At 44.9% G+C, this 21,023-nt stretch overlaps 2 protein-coding genes across 6 annotated transcripts; both read left to right on the top strand.

Annotated features, from left to right (window-relative positions):
• Positions 1-300: 300 nt before the first annotated feature.
• Positions 301-16,562, top strand: LOC135396931 (arginase, hepatic-like). 4 transcript variants are annotated; one of them, XM_064628170.1, is made up of 11 exons: positions 301-402; positions 4,430-4,551; positions 6,384-6,456; positions 7,197-7,300; positions 9,088-9,265; positions 13,094-13,184; positions 13,266-13,322; positions 13,406-13,510; positions 14,210-14,286; positions 15,515-15,574; positions 15,697-16,562. In XM_064628170.1, the coding sequence occupies exons 1-11, from the start codon at positions 399-401 to the stop codon at positions 15,858-15,860; spliced, it is 1,035 nt and encodes a 344-aa protein (XP_064484240.1). In that variant the 5' UTR covers positions 301-398; the 3' UTR covers positions 15,861-16,562. The 4 variants fall into 4 exon arrangements, with proteins under 4 accessions (XP_064484240.1, XP_064484244.1, XP_064484241.1 ...); XM_064628174.1 differs by lacking the exon at positions 301-402 and adding an exon at positions 773-859; XM_064628171.1 differs by lacking the exon at positions 301-402 and adding an exon at positions 2,702-2,799.
• Positions 16,563-16,624: 62 nt separating this feature from the next.
• Positions 16,625-20,423, top strand: LOC135396930 (uncharacterized). 2 transcript variants are annotated; one of them, XM_064628168.1, is made up of 4 exons: positions 16,625-16,864; positions 17,719-17,997; positions 18,094-18,255; positions 19,069-20,423. In XM_064628168.1, exons 2-4 carry the CDS (start codon positions 17,721-17,723, stop codon positions 20,274-20,276), a joined length of 1,647 nt encoding a protein of 548 aa, XP_064484238.1. In that variant the 5' UTR covers positions 16,625-16,864; positions 17,719-17,720; the 3' UTR covers positions 20,277-20,423. The 2 variants fall into 2 exon arrangements, with proteins under 2 accessions (XP_064484238.1, XP_064484239.1); XM_064628169.1 differs by lacking the exon at positions 16,625-16,864 and having other exon boundaries at positions 16,875-17,997.
• The last annotated feature ends 600 nt before the right edge of the window (positions 20,424-21,023 follow it).

Raw genomic sequence — 21,023 nt, 5'->3', positions numbered from 1 at the left:
AGGAGTAATGTTACTCCTTTACTCTATTACTTTACAAAACTGTCAAGGAAATGCATTGCAACATAAAAGCAGTTTCCCCAACTATGTGTAATGTATTAATGCATAACCGCAAATTTGCCCAACAACGTGCTTATAATGACATCTTGACATATTCAGGTTTGTTGCTTGACCAGAATGAACCACCCGCGTAGTCTTCTGCAGTGGCTCTTCGGCGAACTAGCCTTGTCGCTTGGCCATGGCCAAAACAAGCCAGCGGGTGCTCACCGATTGTCGGGTTAGGATTACCGGGCAGATCCCGTTAGGGTTCCGCGCGAATCCTTTGCGTAAAGCGCCATCTTTTGAGCAAACAGGAGCACTCGGCACTTCGAAGGTTCTGGACATCGAAGGTTCCCGCACGTATGCGTAAGCAATTAGGAAATAGGTCCATTCTGGCGCGCACGGTCTCTGAGCGGCGTCAGCACGTGTTTGTCGCTGTCGTGTCGTGTCGTGTGCGTGTCGTACGCTATCGATAGCGTTGGTGGTTCTGTGCACGCGCAAAACATAAAGAGAGCTTTGCGCATTGCGCAGAACCACCATGCTATCCTTTACGTACGCAAAGGTGGTAGCCGTACGGTGGACTAGTTCCGGTTTCGGGTTTTTGGGAGAAATGCAACGTGTGTGGATCAATGCTTTGCTTTGCACTCTATACATGGTGTCTACCAGTCTGGAAAACTCTTAATTGTCAGCCGCCTTCGGTTGCTCAGTCGGTGCGTGTCTGCCTGCTGATCCCAAGACCGCGGGTTCAAACCCGGCCGGCCGAGGACGGTGGCAACTTGTTGGAAGGGTATACAAGTTGCTCAGACACGCTGTCTTCCGCGAGGTACGTTAAATGTGGTGTCCCCTGTGTTGAGATTTCCACGCACGTTAAAGAACCCTCAGGTTGCATGCTTGCCTCCCTTCTCCCTCGGAAGCGCTTTGCCCTCACCCCCCCCCCCCCCCTGGAAGAAATCCTGGAAACGCCTATGCTATAGTTTGCCCTAGAATTGGTTCTCGTAAACAGTAAGGGAGTAGTTAAACATGTATGTTTTATTCTGTTTATTTGAATTCAATAAATGATCTGTTTTGCGAGTGATCTGTATTAAAACGTAGGAGCAGACACAAAGTTCCGTTTTGTTTTGGTCAGGGAATTACCTTGAAATGGTCAGTGAAAACCTGGAGAAGTCAGGGGAATTTGAATGCTACAGTTTGGTAGACACCAAATATTCTAGAAGTAAGCGCAGTGACGTATATTATTAGTACGACGACTGACGCGCAGCTCGTCGTTATATCCGGTATACAAATGTGGGCTTCTTTTGTGGAACATTTTTTCGGGAACACACTGTTTCCCGAGTGGTTCCTCCACAGGAGCATGTGCTTGTGTAGCATTTTCCGATGTGGGTGATAGGAGACCAGGAATTGCAAAGACACGTGGTATGAAAACAGGCAGCGGTTCTGCTTCTTTCTATAGGCCGCAGTTCGTTATGGCAGAATGATAATGGTGACCATCGTTATGGCGGACTGGAAGGTGCACCATAGCATAGCCGCCGTAACCATAGCGTCGTCGTCTCTTCTTCTGTGTCTTTCTTTTTATATTGTTTTGCGTGCTTCGGGTAGTTCGAGGACACTGTCTTAATGCTGTCTAATTAGAATATTGTTCGTCGATGGAAGCATGTGTACTTCTGGCGTGTAAGACTGGCTTAAGTTTTCTGTAGACCTCGCTATACAAGACATCCCTCGAAGAAACGAATTGTTCGCGTGACCACATTGCTACGAGAGATTGTCAGGTACTATAATATGCTGTGTAATTGCTTGTTGTAATGAAGCGTGCGTCATTAGTAAAGTGACTAGACGTCCAGGTTGGACATGTCCTACTTATACGGTCATAGTCCCGCTGTTCCACCAGCCTGTTTGTGGGACGACGTGCGCGACCCTCTTCCGGCTGGCGTCCTTACTCCTTTTTCCTTAGGGCCCCAAAGCGCTTGGATACCTTATTCTAAAATATTCTAACATGCAGTTTTAGAATAAGGCACCAAGTGCTTTGGGACTCCGAAGAAATTAGGTGTCGTTCACATCGCATGCCCAATAAAACCCAAACAACGTTTTACGCAGTGGGCAGTGACCACTCTTTATTCATGAGGGCCCCAAAGCGCTTGAGTACCCTATTCTAAAGCTTTCGAACATGCAATTTTAGATTAAGGTACTGAAGTGCTTTTGGACTCCAAGGAAATTAGGTGTCTTCACTTCACGTGCCCAAAACGCAAACAATCTTTTGGCAGTGACCACTACTTATTTCGTTGGGTCCCCGACGCGGCCGTTGGGTACTCTGTTCTGTTTCGTACCGCGCAGAACGCACTTTTCACATCTAATTTTTGTCTTTTTGCATCTCACTGTCATCCTTGTACAGCGGCTACCTCCCGCTACGTCAGCAGCGTAATTACCACTTTGGCAACCCCTCAATTGCGCTTACCTCAGGGCGCAAACGAAACTAGCGTCTTTCCAGATAATTAATATAATTACGAGTAAAATATGCGCATATATCCTGCACAGAAATAAAACATTGTATCTACAGATCGTACTTGGCTCCTCTTTCTCTCAAGGCTATAAGCATTTATTTTGTTGTCTGGACCTCTGTGACGAAGCCCTATCTCCTATCTAGAGCGCCATGAAGATAAGAGGTTACAGCTTTGTTGACCATCATAATATCCTTCCACGTATAGCCTAGGTAGACGTCTGTATGGGTCACAGACTGAACAGTGGCCTGCTTTGTGCTTGCGGGATAAGGTAATAGATTTATTTATTTTATATATTTTGCTTTCGCGTATAAAACGCATGTTTTTCAGTCAAATATGAATCAAAAACATATATAGATTGTTATCATCGGGTAAAGACCAGTGGGACAGATTTGAAACTGGACCGTTTACAGCTATCGGTTTCTAGCTTTCTACACACCCTGTGAGGGCACAGTTGGTCAGTCGTAGTATCTGACAGCAGCGTAATCACATTTCAAGATGCCTCACCACAGATAAAATTCAGTGAACGCGTCAGAAACTACTGATACGCGATATCAGTTTCCTTTGGTCTGGATAACAAACCTTTCTGTCTGCTATTTTCGACTTCAGCTTTTGCAGATTGCAATGTATTGTGTGCTGTTGTGATATGATAAGGCCCTTGACTTTAGTAGACAGACAAGACACAATGCTAGGGATCTATGAGATAAGAATCACAGATGACATATTATAATATTACGTGAAAGGTCGCCCCCCTTCATTCATTTGCCCGGCTACCAAAATTGTATCTAGCTATTTGACAGGCTATTTTGACATGATTGATATCTATCAATAAATATCTGACAAAATATCATAAAATATGTTATATTTTTCTTGGAGATAATATGCGTGCGGAAAATTTCGAATGTCAACTGCATGTGGTCGTTTCCATGTTAGGATTGGCTAGACAAACCTGCAAACGTGCTAATATGAATTCATAATTATATGTTAACATTGCAGTTATGTCACATTGCATTGCATTAAATGTTACGTTCATTGCACTGCATTGAAATGTTCCGTTCCGATGTAACAGTACCGTACCAAGTGTTCTCGGTATCCTTCCTTAGAGTATAGATGATAATAATAATTCGGTTATTATTATTATCGAATTATTATTATTATTATCTATACTTTAAGGAAGGATACCGAGAACACTTGGTACTGTTACATCGGAGCGTAACATTTGAATGCAGTGTAATAAACGTAGCATTTAATGCAATGCAATGTAACACGACTGCAATGTTAACATAGAATTATCGATTCATGTTAACCCATTTGCAGGTTCGTCTAGTCAAATCCTAACATCGAAACGATCGTTTCGATGTTAGGATTGACTAGACATACCTGCTATTTTATGCCTGCTATGCATTCTATGTTAACATTGCATTGCATTAAATGTTACGTTCATTACACTGCATTCAAATGTTACGCTCCGATGTACCGGTACCAAGTGTTATCGGAATCCAGTCTTCATACCTCCTTAGAGTATAGAGATCACCCAACTGCCGTGACGTCAGTTATTAATGTAATGATGCTAAATATAGGAGGAAGTTGCATGTATACCTGAAGGCTCGTTCTGGGTAAGTGCCGTAAGAGATAGGAGAGGGAAACTGTTAGTACGGACCTTGCAGTCTCTCCAGAACCAAAACCCAATCGGAAAGCTTATTTATCGATCATCCTCAGTCAGCCCTAGGAGATGATCCTCCTCTTTTTGATATTGCTTATCGCGAGGGTTGCGAGGAGGTTCTCGTCCCATTCTGTCATTTTTGTGCGCGAGCCAAAGCAGGTCTGTTCGTCGAACCATATACGAAGCTGTTCTCGTGATGGTGTCTCGTCTGCATTGTTGAGTGCTCTTCGTTTTTTAGGGGATATGAGTCAATTTGGACGGCGTGCTGTGTACCTGTCGGTGAGATGTTTTCACGTAGGAAGGGCGCAGCATGCGAGAAAAGAGATCGGTGTGCTCGGCATGCCGCTGGCACACGGACAGGTAAGTGCACCCCCCTATTGGAGTAGTTTTAAACGTGTCTATAACTTACTCCCTTTCGGGGGTATCTCAGGTCTTGCGGGTATTGGCTCGCAGTGGCTTAGCCAGGAGTGTGGTTTCGGGGGTTCATACTCCTTGATATGGTACTCCTGTTAGTGCATTTGGGAAAGGGAAAAGTGGGCAGTATCCTCCAACCATGTGAAGTTTCTATAGAACCCGTCACACACACAAAAAAAAAAAGACTTTTTTTTTTCTACGCTATTGTTGGCTCGTGTGCTAGCGAGTACAAGAATATGCGTGTAAAACTGCGTTTGCGTAGAGATACAAGTTATGTTGAACATTGTATAGAAAAAAAAATTTTTTTGAAGAAGATGTTAAATATGGTTGAAATATGTTCTTAAATGGGGAGGAAGGCATTATCTGAGCAAAGTGGCAAATTGCGAGAACACGCATCGAACCGTGAATCTGCGCCGAGTATCGGCGTATAGGCATGTATCTGCGAAAGGGGGAGGCGGTTGTATTTGGGCAAGGGGACACTCGTGTTATGTGTGCAATATCCGAGCGAGAGCGCACCAGCTACCCCTCCCCTCCTCAGACACGCGTGTGACTCTTCCAAATTTTGCTCATATTCAAATCACACTTCTGATGTAGACGTTTTTAGAGAAAAGTAAAGTTTAAAAAAGTTAAAGTGCACTGTACAGACTCTGCAGACACTTTCTCTTCTGCTTCGGTATGCATTCATCATCATTCAACATCTTCTCCCCCTCAAGCAATGGGATTCTCATGACGTGGCAGGAACAACTTCACTTCAACTGTTTCCATGTGAGATGCCAGTTCAAAGCTGCTGCTGTTAATCTTTTCAAATCATTCAATGCTTTCGCACATCAAGCGTCATGGAACAGCTGGTCGCACCAGTGCGACCTAATGTTTACGGGAAACAACGAATGGGCACCGCCATTAGCGCTGACACCCATTGGTTGGTCCAATGACTCCAATCTTGGTCCAATATTGGACCAAGATTGGGCCAAGATATTGTGCTGCTTGGGAGCATGGGGCATCCATCGCGAAATCAAAGTCCTGCGCGAAATATTCCCTAAATGGTCCCGCCCAGCGAAATCGCGAATTAGGACACGATATATTTTATTTTTATGATTTATTTATCTATAAAATTGACCACTTTTATAGTATTACCTGGCTTCCGTATGTAAATTATAGATGCGAGAAGATGAGATGGGAACTATGTTTTTTTTTTTTCTTCTTTTTCTTTCAACATGTGGGGTAAACTAGTATAGAAAAATTTGAGGTTTAGTATATTTTAATATTCGGCTATTTACGATTATCTTTTGCTACGTATTTTTCTCACTTTACGACGGTGAAATATATTTCTGTCGTGCGTTTATAGTATTTAATGTTCAGGAATCCACGCGTCTGTTCATCTATTGAAGGTACATATAGTTGTGGTATTTATCGAGACATTACCACGTTTTCAAGAAAAAAAAATCCTTCCGCGTCAACCAATATTTCCTGCGTGTGTACTTTGAGCAACAGCTAAGTTCCTCACTTCTGTCAGCAGCGTAGCCAGAAAAATATCTCTTGGGAGACATTCTATAGGAACTTCACGACGGGTACTTCACCCCGTTTTCCCTTTCCCAAATTCACTACCAAAGCCAGGAATTCGGGAAGGGTTGAACCCCCGAACTCCTCCCCCTGGCTACGTCACTGACTTATACTATTTTGTGTTCGAAACAATCTCTGTTCTTTTGTGTTGCCGCGAATAATATGCCGTTGACTTGAATTGCTTTTCTTCTGGCTAAACAATTTTTGATTTTGTATAGAGAAAAGCTGGAGTGGAAGAAGGACCGAAATTTCTTCGAAATGCCGGTGTCCTGGATAGGCTCAGGGAGCTAGGTGAGGTATAGTAGTTGCGATTAAATTTTGGATGGCAACTATTTCTTCTCGCGGAATGAAGCGAAGGTAGCGTGATGCGACCTTGGGTATCACGTAAGGTGTGGTGATGCAGGTGGCGGGAGTGGAAAGCACATGACGTCACGCCTTTCGCCACGAAGGCTCCACCGCGGAAGGTTCTTAGTGAAGGTTCTTGTCTCGTGTACTTGCAGTACGAACGCGTTCAGAAAAAGTTGTAAAGCTTCCTAGGCATCTGAACTGGGTTCGAGTTGCAACGCATTCGTAAGAGGTAATTGCGAAGTATGAACATATTATATGTTTAGAACTCTTAAAGACAGAGAAACAATCGTATTAAAGTCTGCCCAAAATGCGCCGACGCAGCTGTAGGTGTATGCCAGCTCCGAGTACCAAAGGTTCCACAGCTACTCGGAACTGTTTTTTTACGAATGGCAGGGACAGAGAAAGCCCACATTGTGGTTTCTTTGGCTTATAAAACAGGAACTACGCCCAACCTGATCTAAAGCGGTTAAAACCCCTGCCACTTCCACGCCCCCTGGAGCTGTTTCATCGCTATATAGTGCAACCCACTTTGTTACCTCAAACGGCGACGTCGAACCTAGAAGTGAACATTCCTTTTCCCGAATGTCTCTCTCCAGAAACTAAAGAACGACATCATCGAGGTTTTGACGAAACGACTATTGAGGGGGAAAATCACGTGACTCTTTCTCAATGTTACTTCACAGGGCATGAGGTTCACGACAGAGGTGACGTCACAATCGAAGGCTTACCCAATGTGCGGGACGGCAAAGTCCTGGAAAGTTCTCTCGTCGGTACCACCGCTAGAAACGTGAGCACAGTTTTACGGATTTATCTATCACGTGACATCCACGGATCCATTGTGCGGTATTTGTCGCCGACAAATATTGCACATGCGTGCGGGAATGTCAGTGAACCTTCAACTTTCTTGCATGGGGATATATCTTACGATATCAGTGTATTTTTATTGGAGTTTTGTCGTGCTTATCTCGGTCACCCTATAACGTTATTGCGGGGCTTAGTGGCTTGTCATAACTTCGCCGTAACTATATCTACAAAGAAATATGCCTGGTATATGTCTGCGCTGTAACTATACGGCCGTAATTTTATATACAATTACCATAAATGGCGATATTCCACGTTAAGTGGGCCACCTTGTGGCTATAGCAACCTCCTGGCAGGGACTGAAACCGAAACGAATATCGGTTCGGTTACGGTTACGGGATTCGCCGTTGCCGTTACCGGTATCCAAACAGTTGAACCGGTATCTTTCTCTTTTTTTCCGGTTTGCTATAGGACGTATCAGCAGGCTGCGTGGATGTCGCAAAGTGAGCTACAAAGTGCAAGCGGGTAAAAAGTGAACATAATTAGCTGTTGCGCTCGGAAAGGGGTGGTGCAGTACCATCTGCCAGGCCGAAGAAAGCGTGACATTCCCCGTAAAATAATTTGTTGGGTTCTCTATTATCTCGTCCACGTTCATTTTGCTCGTGCTGTAACAAGCTACACTCTTAAAAAAAGGGTGTACTCCTATTTCTTACCACATATATCACTCCCTTTTGGAGAGTACAATTACTCTCAAAAAGGAGTCTCCTCACATCCACAGGGGAGTAACATTACTCCCTTACTCCCTGTCGGGGAGTAATATTACTCTCCAGCAGGGAGTTAGAGCATAAACCCACTTTCTCCCACAAGTCTCCTTGTGGGAGAAGGTCCCCACAAGTCTCCTCACTCCCTTTAGGGAGTGGGGTTACGCTCTAACTCCCTACTGGAGAGTAATATTACTCTCCGATAGGGAGTAAGGGAGCAGTGTTACTCCCTTGTGGGTGTGAGGAGACTCCTTTTTTTAGAGTAGTGGTACTCTCGAAAAGGGAGTGATATATGTGTCAAGAAAAAGGAGTTAAAGTACACCCTTTTTTAAAGAGTGTACAAGGCAAGAAAAACTGCGCGCGTTCAGCGGTTAAGCAAACAGATTTCGAAACAAACAACGTGCAACCCTTAGTATCTTAAATGATCACAATAATACAGCTCATAACTCATATAAGGGACGTGCGCAATACATGTAATACGATGCGTTATGTCACACGATTATGGGTCCAAGCGCATAAGATGGCATGTTGACTACATAACTTCTGACTGAAAAATACATGACGAAGATATCTACTTTAACAGACCCACGTACTACACCACAAATCAGAGTTGTAAAGCGATACAAATATCGCATGCAAAGTTGTTCGAGTTCACGCTTCAACCGATTCATACGAACCGGTAACCGAAATCACATTTTTCGGTTCATGTTACCGTTTCGATTAAGTGCCGATGGCGAATTGTGGTTACGTTCCGGTTCCGGTTTCAGTTCCTGCCTTCTGGGTCGTTGTTCTAATGAATTTTCACTATTGGACTGTAATTGAACTTTTTAGTTATGAAAGGTAGCTAGTTCTTTTTCTTCCTCTTTTTCGGGCTCCAAGGAAAGGTCTGGAATTATGAAAACGTAGCACGTCGCTACGCAAATTGGTTCTTATAGTATCAGAGAGTGCGCTTGACAACGTATACTTCTAGAAGAAAGACCGCCAGTTAACAACCGTCTGTCTTTTGTCTCAGATATGTGATGCTGTAGAAAACATCGTGTCAGAAGGCAAGATATGTTTAACACTTGGAGGAGATCACAGTTGTGCCATTGGTACAATCGCTGGCCACGCCGCGGCGACCCATTCCGATGTAGCCGTCATCTGGGTAGATGCTCACGCTGATCTCAACACGGCCAAATCTACCAACAGTGGTAATTGTTTTTTCCTTTAGCGCTAGAACTTGGTGTCTCCTTCTACGTCGACAGAAGATTCTAGAAAAACTGTTTACGCGACGGAAGTTATGCGCTGTGGTGCTTTTGTTCGAATCAACTCCTACGTTAGGAAATCATACTCGACTAGACTCGTCTCAAGCGGTGAACTACGCACATTTAAAAGTTTGTCAACGTTCTCGTTATTTTTGCTGTAGCAGAAAAACGGCTGGAAGAAAATGTCGAGAGGGCTTGCGGGAGCCACATCATTTTTGTAGCAGACGGACTTCTGCTGGACGTAGCACGTGACCTCTCCCAACGCCACCTAGATACAGAAGGCCTACTTAATGTCTCCTCTGACTCCTTCACCACGTGCCCGCTTCAGCCAATCGCTGCAGACGATGTCAAACAAAAGGCTTTCTGTGGCTACAGCCCGAATCCCATAACAAGCGACACGCGGCAGATACACGCGTGAAGCGACAAAATCGACGTCACCGTCGCCACACGAGCGTCAAAAAAGCTTTGTCGCGGCTCAATATTTCTGCATCTACTCCCAGTAGATATTTGTAGCATGTCGCCGAGTTCGTTGCCTGTTGTTTGACAAAACCAGCTAGATTTGGCGGCGTGAAACAAAAACTGAACCCGTGGGCAAGGGAAAGGTTGGAGAGGGCAACCAACAAAAGTAGCAGACGAAGAAGTGGGCGGGGCGTTGGGAACTTCAACCGCAGCGCCACTGCGTTACGGCGAATATTACATAGCACATTCATTACAAGTTCTCCTCGTTTTGACGAATGAAATACTATTTTTGGTATACTTATGGCAGTTTACAACTTAGCTCGAATAAAATAAGCATTGCTTCTCCAAAAACATCATTTCTCGGCGACGAAATGTCGCTGCTCAAATGGACCGGGAAGTCGCGCCATGACCATACGCGACAGCGACAAATTCTGCAGCGCGTCGCTTGTCGCTTGTTATGGGGTCCGCGCTTACTGCCCATGCGACTGGCAGCGGCTGGTCTTCACAGCTACGGCCGCTGAAAGCACGGTCATGATTGGCGGACTCCTGATGACCACGTCGCGTCATTTAAAGAGACGGTCGCATCCGCAAACCCATCTGTGAAACCGGTATGTTCGGCATCGGCCGACAGTCTACCCGGCTATTTAATTTAATTTTATTCGTTCGAAAAGCGCTAAGATGAATGAACGAATTTTAACGGTCAGCGCTGCTTCCGCGGCTGCAGAAGCTCCGGCGACGTGACGTCACACCCTATGCGGAGGAGTCAGAGGGAAGCGCTCAGAGGAGGAAAGGCGCCGTCCAGACGTCCCGTAACTCCATGAGACAGCCGCACGGTCGCGGCATTCCTTTTCTCAAGGTTGCGTCCTCATTGGTTCTTCGGGAATGACGTTTTCTCGTTTTTCCAGAGAGGCAATTCCGGAATACTCTCAACATTTTGCGTACGTCTGTTCTTGTCATGTATTGCATTGAATGACAGTCAAAGTACACTCTTTCGCGTGGGATTTTCGATACCGTGGTCAGTACGTGGTCCAGGAGGAATAAAATGACACTCCACTTTCGAAATCGACCTGAACGGATGCGACCGTCCCTTTAAGGGATCAGCCTTTGTTGATCTTCTCGTCAAAATGCACGTGATAAGAGTACGCTGGTTGCGGTTGGCTCCGTTGATATGAGCTGAGGGAAAAGAAAAAATAATGCGCAGCTGACAGAAACATTTCAGCCCCGTCAACACAAAAAACGCGAATCGAAGAATGGGCGCCGCCATTAGTGCTGCCCCCCGTGGTAGTCACAGGAATTGCACGTGTGCATTGCCGTTAGCCGAGTTTATTCATTTTCCCGCGTGTGTTTTCGTTCATTTTCGTGTTCGTTCGTGTTCATTTCGTGCCCGTTCATTTTCTCCCGCTCGGGAACCAGCGTAGAAAAAATATCGCATCGGCCAGCACTCCTCACGTGAACAAATGTGCATATCGTACGCGGAAGCAAGCAATCTTCTTTTTCCTCGATCTTTCAAACGTTGATACGCTGCTCAGATGTTTACCGGATCACTAGTTATATGGAATGTTATGTCATCGTCAGTCATACTAATTAACGACGGCGGCCACCAGCATTCATCCCAGTGGGAAGAGCGATTTTGGCAGTCCACCCCTGTTGTGTCGTCGCTGGGAACGAGGCTAAGGAGCGCATGGTGACTGGTGGTTTGAGAGTAACGCGATTGGGAAAGTGTGGTCGTTCGCAAAACAAACCCACGTTGGTGTTGCCGTCGTGTGACTTCGTGGTTTACGGGGTTCTTGAGATGAGGTCCGGGTAGTATCTGCCTCACACATGAAGTTTTCCTCCGTATCTCCTTCGCGCAATGGCGTCCATCATCGGAAACAACCATCCAGGAAGTGCATGTGATCTGAGACTGACATCGCACGTGGCTTGTTTCTCCAACGCGACGGGTCGCGACCTCTGGCGTTGTGACGCAGATTGTTTACAAACAGCGGTTGGTCTATTTACGTTGTTCTAGGTAGTTTTTGAAGTTCGATATCAATCCACGTGAATGAATACTTCGAATGTGCTTGTGGTTGTGTGTAAGGAAAGAATATGGAGTGGTTGGCTCCCATACAGCCGAGGGGCTGGCTACTCCAAATCACTTATATGGTGAAAGTAAAAAATATACTTGTCTGTGTGTACGGTGTAAGAAGAGGGGAAAAGGTAGCGGTTAATATACGTGGAAAGGGGGACACGATGTCCATGGATGTCTACTTGTCTATAGGATTGCATAACTTACCTTCCACCTACATACAGAGTGTCCCAGAAAATATGTCATTCAATTATAATTTAAAAAACTACGCCACCTGTAGAATCATGCGTTCAACGGCATTTGTTCTTACTGGGTTTTTGCCACCTCCTGACGTGAATCTCATGTAACGCAAGTTTAATTGTGTAAATATTTGCGGAATGAACTCCAAAATTTGCCAAGCAAAGGTCACTTTTCACCAATGTGAAGAGCGTGTCGAATTTACTCGCATTCATGATAATTCACAGTGTTCGAGCATGATAATTCACAGTGATATTCGGGAGCTATCCCGTCCGGAAAAATAGCCGAACATTGTGCTTTTCGAAGCAGCCGAGCATAACGCGCTACGAACTTTTTGAGCGCAATCGCTGTCAGTCCGACGTAAGGAGGTTGCAAGCCCAGCCCACAGAGTGATAGTAGAAAAGGTGACAGTTGCTGAAATTGGGAGAGGGAAAGCATAATCCCAGTGGAAGCCGGACGTGATAAGCCATGCCCGTGTTATCTCTTTGAACGATGCCGGTGTGGGCTGGGTTTTCAACCTCCTTCCGTCGGGCTCACAACGACTGCGCTGAAAAGTTCGGCGCGCGATATCCTCTGGGAGCTCCGTACAGCATGATGTTCGGCTATTTTTTCCGATGAGATAGCTCCTCAATATCGTTGTCAATTATCATTAATTTGAGGAAATTCGGCACGCTCTTCACATCGGTGTGATAAAGATGTGACCTTTACTTGGCAAATTTTCGAGTTCAATTCGCAAAAATGTACATAATTACCTTATATGACATTCACATCAGCAGGTGGCAAAAACCTAGTAAGAACAAATGCCGTTGACCGCATGATTCTAGGTGTAGTTTTTTATTATCATTCAATGACACGTCTTCTGGGACACCCTGTAAAACGGCGTATTCGGCGATTTCCTGTCGTTCTTTTCTTCATGATTCACATGCCTGCGGATAAAGAGGCAAGACATAAGAAATAAGATGCCATAAGGTATACCGCAGAAAACCAAATTTGTTATGTGTGTTTGTTTGCAGGAAGCATTCACGGCATGGCAGTATCCTTCTTGATTCATGAAATGGAACCCTTTACAACTAAGCCTAACGGATTAGAGTGGATTCGACCATGGTAAGCTGCAAGGACACATCTGCGAAATTTAAGATCCTCTCTTCAGTTTATTGACCTGTGCCGTATGTACTACTACTCTAGCGTGCACAAAGAAAATTTTGCTTACATCGCCTTGAGGGATGTGGACAGTTACGAAAGGTATGAGTAACAAACATGTATATACGTATGATTGACCCATAATGCCGCGTCATCTAACCGTGGTGCTTCTCTTCACCGATTAGGTACTTCATCGACCATGTAGGCATCCCCTGTTACAGCATGGACGACATTGACAGATATGGCATCCGCGAAGTCGTCCAGAGGGCCATAAGGAGGGTGAATCCTACGTAAGCATCATTTTAACTCGTACACCATAGTTTCCTACGCGTAAAGTTGGACTATTCGCTGCCACAGTATGGTTCAGATGTAGTTCATGCGAGTAAAAAAATAAAAATAGAAAGTAACGATAGTCAATATCTTGATTTATTTTATTTATTTATTTATTTATTTACGTCTGATCAGACGTCTCCAAACGAGCGCTCGCCGACGACAAGGTACAGTTGGTACCTGCTCAAGGCTTCCTGCATCGTCGTCCACCACTCCGAAAGTTGGCTTGCGGTGACGTGCCTAAAAGTGATTTAAAGTCGGGGCTTGGATGATGCTCTCAAATTAGACAAAACAATTATTAATGAATTGTACGTAGCAATAACGATGTCACTGCCCAATAAAAGTTCATCCCTTCGTGAGCCGTGGTATGTCAGAAGGACGTGAGGCAAGCTTCCCTCACATCAGGTAGGTGGGTGCTACGACATTATTTTCGCCGTCTTAATGACCGTGGTCTCACTATTGTCCACTATACGACGAATAGTATATTCCTTACATTACGGTACATTTATACAAAAGCCCGTTCGATGTTAGTGTTCGACTTGTGTAACAACTCCGTCTCTGGTGCAGGTAGCCCCTTGAGTCTCCGAGTCCGAGCCCTTGAATATAGGCAAAAGCGAGAGTCATACACACAGTGAAAGTAACTATGTTTGTTTTTGCAGTGGAGCCAAACAACTTCATGTAAGCTTCGACATTGATGCCGTTGACGAGCAAGTCGCACGCAGCACGGGAACTCCAGGTAAAGTAATCGATTGGTGGCTGTTTTCTGAGCTTGAGGAAGAAGGAAGACGCAGCGGGGGGTGGACGAGTTTAGGACCAACAACGAACAATCGAGGTTTACTCACAACGAGGATATACTGAGTAGGGGAAAGAGGATCACTCAGGCGAACACGTTATGACAAAGAGCGCATGCTGGAATCCGTGCTTATTGCAAACTCTTTCAGAATGACGGCCGGTGCATGCCCGCGAACATTTATATGCTTGCACGAGGTCATGGTGGATACGTATATTTCACTCATTCGGATTAAAAACATTTCCTTTCAAGATGTAAAGACTGTTCTTGAAAACAGTCGATCGTTTATGTATCAAGTGCACTCATCTTGAAGACGCGGCACAGCCAGGACCCAACGAGAACAGACCTCTACCCGAGACACGTCATCATGACGTTGGTAGACAGACTGAAACAAAAACAAATCGGAAGGGGAGGGCTTGGTTCCACGAATGGGCACTTGTTCGTTGCCTCCTATTGAAAGAAAAGTAGGACCGAAGGTCGCGTTCCTTTCAGGGACCATCGTAATTCCCTCGAGACCGTGGCTTTCGGGCGCGACCTTGTTCGCATCTAGCTTCGAGCGTAGTTCAACTCTACCAAATTGGTGGCGCTGTCGAACACCACAAACAGGGACAGGTCTATTGTTGTCATGCCCGTTTACCCGTCTGACCCCCATTCTATTTACTTAGTATAGTTTGATCAGCGGCATGGCCGAGTGGGTTAAGGCGTCCCGCTCATTGGTGGTAGCCAAGGTCGTGTTGAAGACTGGGGGGTGGTGGGTTCGAATCCTACCACCGGCTGTGCTGTCTGACGTTTTTCTAGGGTTTTCCGAAGACTTTCCAGACGAATGTAGGCACAGTTCTCCCTGTCCACCACTCCTTCCTGCTGTCCTGTTTCCATCTGTCCACGTCTGTACGCTCATAGCCACAGTTGCTTCGCGGCGCTAACACGAAATAAAAAGAGATAGTATAGTTTCGTGGTGAAACAATCATAATCGTTAGAGTAGCCGGCGTATACTCACCGCGTTCTCGAGTCCATGTACGGTGGTATTTCTCTCATGCATGCGTCTTCATCGTTCTTCAGGCTCATGAGTCTGCCGTCGCCCTTTATATCCAACCTACTTGCTCCGAGCTAGCGATTGATTAGATGATCTATATATTAGCTGATTATGACGCTATATGTCTCTGCTTTTCTTTAGTTGTTGGTGGTCTGACTGTTCGTGAGGCCCTAGTCATCGCTGAGGAAATCAGCCGGACAGGTACGGTTCCCCCTGTTTTTCATCAGGCATAAATTGCCGGGTGTTATATTCCATGTGGGCTCGTTATACAAACAAGGGTTCGAAAAACCCTGGCCGATAATTTACTTTTCTCTCTTTTGCAGATAGCCTGAAAGTTTTGGACATGGTTGAAGTTAATCCTAAATTAGGGACGCCGGAAGAACAGGACAGAACTTTAAAATGTGCAGTGAAGATCATCGCCAGCTTCTTTGGCAGCCAGCGTCGGGGAAACTTGCCGTGCGACGTGGATACAGCTATCGTTGATTGATCAGAATTCGGATAGTACGAAAATTAGTAACGTAAAGTCTGCATGAGTGCTGTTCCTGGTGGGCACATGTACGTGCGTAATTATCCGTGTCCACGTGACCACATTTAAATTCCCTCTGCGGCTTAAAAAAAAAATTGTTTCGGGCTATAAATTAACCACCCTCAAAATTTCAGTACGCAAAATGCAAATACCATCAGTGAACATAACGTTCTTCGATGAGCTTTCGAAAGAACCCGCAAAAACTTCATAGTTTCGGATTCTCCAAGAGTACAGGTGACACCGACCGGCGTCCGTCTCCTAGCAGCAGCGCGCGTCTCCGTTCTCTGCGCCACATTGGAAGACTGCCAGCAGCTGTGAGGAGACAGAAATTGAACCTTCGAGGAACAACGTTGCCAGACGCATTGGGAGATCTTTGGGTGATAAGTCTGGCAGGATTCTGGAGAGACGAGTGACACCTTAGCGCGCACGGAAATCGTTTTTAGAGAGTCATGGTGCTAAACAAAAAATAACATTTTCAACAACGGATTCTGCTTCCGAGCTGCCAGTCAGCGGGACTTTGAAGACATAACCTATAGCAGGTAGCTGTTGAGCTGCGATAGTGATGCTGCGACATGGAGCTAAAAGCCAGACACTACAAGAACGGAGCATCGCATTGAATTGTGTAAATAAAACTGGGCTTCGTCTCTCGCCCCTCAAAACCAATGTCCGTCTATAGACCTCTTTCCGAGAAACGTCATCGTGACGTTGGTAGACTGACTGAAACCGAAACAAATCGGAAGGGGAGGGCTGGGTTCCACGAATGGGCGCTTGTTCGCTGCCTCCTATAGACCAGTTCAGAAAATCCCATGATTCCCTCTCGTCGTGAGGCACTGTGGGAACTTGCTCACCGCGGGAAGCGAAGTGTTTCGAAATCTGGTCGCCATGTTAGTTTACCTTGGTGAGCTCCTCCGGCTACGTGTGTGAATTCGCCTTTACGTCTGCTGTACTCATTCACACAAGCACAGGTAAGCACATTTCGCTCTATCTCTGTTTTAAAACGGAAAAAACCGAAGTTATTGCTTAGTTAAGTGCCAAGGTAGCGGACGCTAATGTACATATTACGCCGTTCTCGATCTCGTAGCGACGTAACACCGGTGGCATTTGCTACGAAACCACGCTGCATTAGCTACGGTTGTTTATAATCTGTGAACATGGGATGGGAAAGTGCAAATGTGGTTCAATAATGACGGTGGTGTTCGTTGGAAAAAACAAACGCGCGGTTCGCTATGCTCGCTTGTCTTGAGAAGACCTCATCTGTTTCGAGTGAAATCAACTAAAAAGGGATTATAGTTGAACATCTGAAGGGAGATTTATTAATTGTACATACTGTTGTGACCCGTCACAGCGGGATGTAGACATTCGTTGATGTAGAGTTCGAGAACTCAAGGCAACTATTTTATGTACTTCTGTGTTGCGAATGATGTCACCGTCAGGCATTGCTCGTTGGAACTAACCAAGAAGCAAGTATCAACTTTGTGTGATACTGCACAATGCAATAATGTGCAATGCAATAATGTATTACAGTACCGCCTGCTTTACCGGAAGCACAAGTGCAACAAAGCTGTTGTGTATCAACTGCAAATGTTTGCACTTCCTGCGAGCCATTATTAAGCTCCGTTTGACTTTGCTTGTGTGTGTCTGCCTGTGTCGTGTGCTCCTTTTTTTTGCTTCATTTGAAAGGAGATATTTCCTCAGCATCTGGCTGATGCAACACTTTCAAAGTTCTGGCTCTTCTCTCAAAAATCTGTGTCTCATCATGAGCACTTTCAATGTTTACAACCGCACGTTGAAGTACTAAAACTGTTTTTTTCTTCCTTAGCAATGCCGTCAACGACTTCTCATGGATGCCATTGTTGTATCCCAAGCTGCAAGCACGTTCAGCTGCGCAACAGGGATGTGTCCTACCACTCTTTCCCGAAAGATCCTAGCCTCCGTGAGCAATGGGTTCAAGCCATCATTCAAAACACAGCTTTGCCAGAACTGTGGCAGCCTAAGCCCAGCCATAAGATATGTGGTGCACACTTCAATGTCTGCGGGAAGAAACAATACATGGACAAGGTGCCACGGCTCCTGAAGCCTGGCACATTCATTCAGACATGTGCGTACAAGAAATGTCGATTTGATGTATAACATGATTTCCTACAACATACACAAGTGCTGACATACTGGGTGCTTCATATGCATATGTATGCAGGTCCATCTCAAGTTGCCCAGTCTTCCCCTCTGGATGTGTCTGTGGAGGTTACTGTGGAAACCTCCTTCGAGGAAGTGTCCAGCATGAGTCTTGAAGAAGATGTATTGTCCTCTGAGTCTGAACACTTCCTAAGTCAGTCTGACTTTGTTGATGAGACAGAAGGTAGTTTTTTTCATTCTGGTGATGAATCTCCCCATTCATAATCTCAGGTTAAAATTGTTGTTTGTAATGATAACTCATGGCAACATTCTAGTAATAAAATTTACTTTTAGACACCTAAACTTGAGGAAAATAACTATCGAATAGGCATGTGTAGGCAGAAATGCAGGGGGGCTGGTACATTGCAAACGACAGAAAGGTACTGAGAGGGGGTGCACCATCATACATCACTTTGGCCCGGTTTCACCAACGCCGATTAAAACTTGAACCGAGATCAACGGTCCCTTAACTTGAATTTAACGCTTGACTGTGCTTCACAAAAGGGAGTTATTGTTACTGAAACATTCATCACGTCACCAACTAACGTTTGCAAAAAAGAATTGAGCGTTAACTTCAAGTTTTAGCAACGCTTGATCTCGGTTCAAAGTTAACCAGCGTTGGTGAAACCGAGCCTTTGTCAAGTACTAACAAGCCCCTGGTAGACTAATCCTTGAGCTCTGGAAGAACCCTGACAAACCGGACGTCTAACTCGACAGGCTATATTTCGGGCTAACAGAATTCATGGCTCATACAAAAAGAGGTCTAGAGCAGGGGTCTCATGTTGAAATTTGATTGTTGGCCACATTAACGTTGGACATTGCCGCAACTCACTTGCAAACTATCCATGTCAGCGTAACACTCTCCATGTGCGTCGTACATCCTTGTTCTTCTCTCATTGCATGACAATGTTTCAGTGCACTGAGCAGCATGTTGAACACCATCTTGTGCCACTGAGGAGCAAGAACTAACTCGAGTGTTTTTTTTTCTTCTTTTTAGGATCTGAACAATGCAGTAAACTCGAACAGCTCTCAAGAGAGAATGAGGAACTTCGAAGTATTAACTTGTGTCTTCTTCAAGAGAAAGCAGACCTCCAGAAAAGCATTGCAGAACTCCACGGAACAAATGCAGCTAACAGGAAGGAACTGCAAGATTTGCGTCAGAAGCTTTCTGCTGCAGAGGAGCAGTTTTTGAAGGAGCAACAAGCACTCTCATCACAAGTTCTTGATCTTGAGAGAAAACTGGTTGAGAAAGAAGCTAATCAGGAGAGGTTGAACCCAACACCACTAAGCATTGCCAGAGATACTGAGAAATTGCAGTTCTACACTGGGTTTAAAACAGTTGAGCGTTTCAAGAGATTTTATGAATTTGTTCATTTGGGCTATGAGAACTATAGGAAGACGTGCAGTCAAGGATCAACGAAGAGTGGGAGACCACAAAGGTTTAATTTGGAAGAGCAGTTGATTCTTGTGTTAATCCGATTAAGAGTCGGTCTGCTTGAGAGAGACTTGGCTTACAGGTACTGCACAAGTCGTGCATACATTAGTGAAATGCTCTCCTTTTGGACCGAGTTTTTAAGCGAGTACCTCAGCAGAACGCCAATATGGCCATCTCGAGAAACGGTCAATGACTTCATGCCGCCTGTGTTCAAGGAATCCTATCCATCAACAAGAGTGATACTGGACTGCACTGAACTCTACATCGAAACTCCAAGTGACTTTCGTGTTCAAAGTGACACCTACTCTGTTTACAAGAGTCACAATACAGCAAAGGGGCTCATTGGAATAGCTCCCAATGGTTTTGTCACTTTTGTTAGCAATCTTGCACCTGGCAGAATTTCAGACAGGGCACTAGTCAAGCAAAGTGGTCTTTATGATTTACTCGAGGAGGGAGATTCAGTGATGGCTGACAGAGGCTTCATCATTGCGGAGGACCTGGCCACACTGAAGGTCGACCTCAACATTCCACCATTTTTAAATGGTGCTCCTCAGCTCTCAGTTGCAGATGAACTTAGAACAAGAAGCATTGCGAAGGCACGTATTCATGTCGAACGTGTTATTCGACAGGTGAAAACATTCCGGATTTTGAAGTACGTTTTTCACAACTCAATGGCAAAGCTGCTAAACCCAGTGTGGAAAACTTGTGCATTGTTGTGTAATTTTATTGACAATCCGCTTCTTAATAGAGGGTGTGAAGGTCAGGAATGAGAGTGCCTTGTCAAGCTAATAGAGTTCTTGTACAATATTGGTTTAACGCGCGTGCCAGCAAGGACGTGAGTACTGTGATTAGTCGTTTTGTGTGTGTGTGTGTGTGTGTGTTATTTCCAGTCGCAGATAAAAAGGCTTGTGAATTACTGCATATTTTTCAGAGCATTAGTGCTCCAAGTACTGTTAGTATTCTGCACAACACTATTATGTGCCACCTTCACCAAAGCTGGTTAAGGTTGACGAAGCGTCCTTGAACTTGAAATTAGGTCTCAACTCTTTTTCTGTAATGGTAGCTAGCATTAATGGAACCCATCGTACATAACTAAGATTATTCAAAAAAGAAAATTGATGGCTACCTTCAAGTTAAGGGACACTTCATCGTGGGTCAGTCAGTGTTTGTGGAACCGGCCATGTGCAAACCGGATGTCTAGCTGACCTGCTTTCCGTGTCAAGATGACAAAGGTACAGTTTCACCAATGGCAATTAACAGAGACTTGAACAGAGGTCAACAGTCACTAAACTTGAAATTAAATCATAACTGCGCTTCACTAAATGAGTTGTTACTGAATCATTTGTCACATCAACTAACGCTTGCAAAAAAGAATTTATCTCTGTTCAAAGTTAACCAACATTGGTGAAACAGGACCTAAGTAGCAAGAATAAATACAGTTCACACAAACTCCTGTTTATTATGGAAACCATAATGTCGTTTCGATGTCTATACAGACGTCATCTTCAGCAAAAGAA

The sequence above is a fragment of the Ornithodoros turicata genome, chromosome 6 (genome assembly GCF_037126465.1).
Source record: "Ornithodoros turicata isolate Travis chromosome 6, ASM3712646v1, whole genome shotgun sequence".
NCBI classification, from domain to species: domain Eukaryota; kingdom Metazoa; phylum Arthropoda; class Arachnida; order Ixodida; family Argasidae; genus Ornithodoros; species Ornithodoros turicata.
Note: the sequence above shows the minus strand (reverse complement) of the source record. Positions and strands in the feature narration are given on the sequence as shown.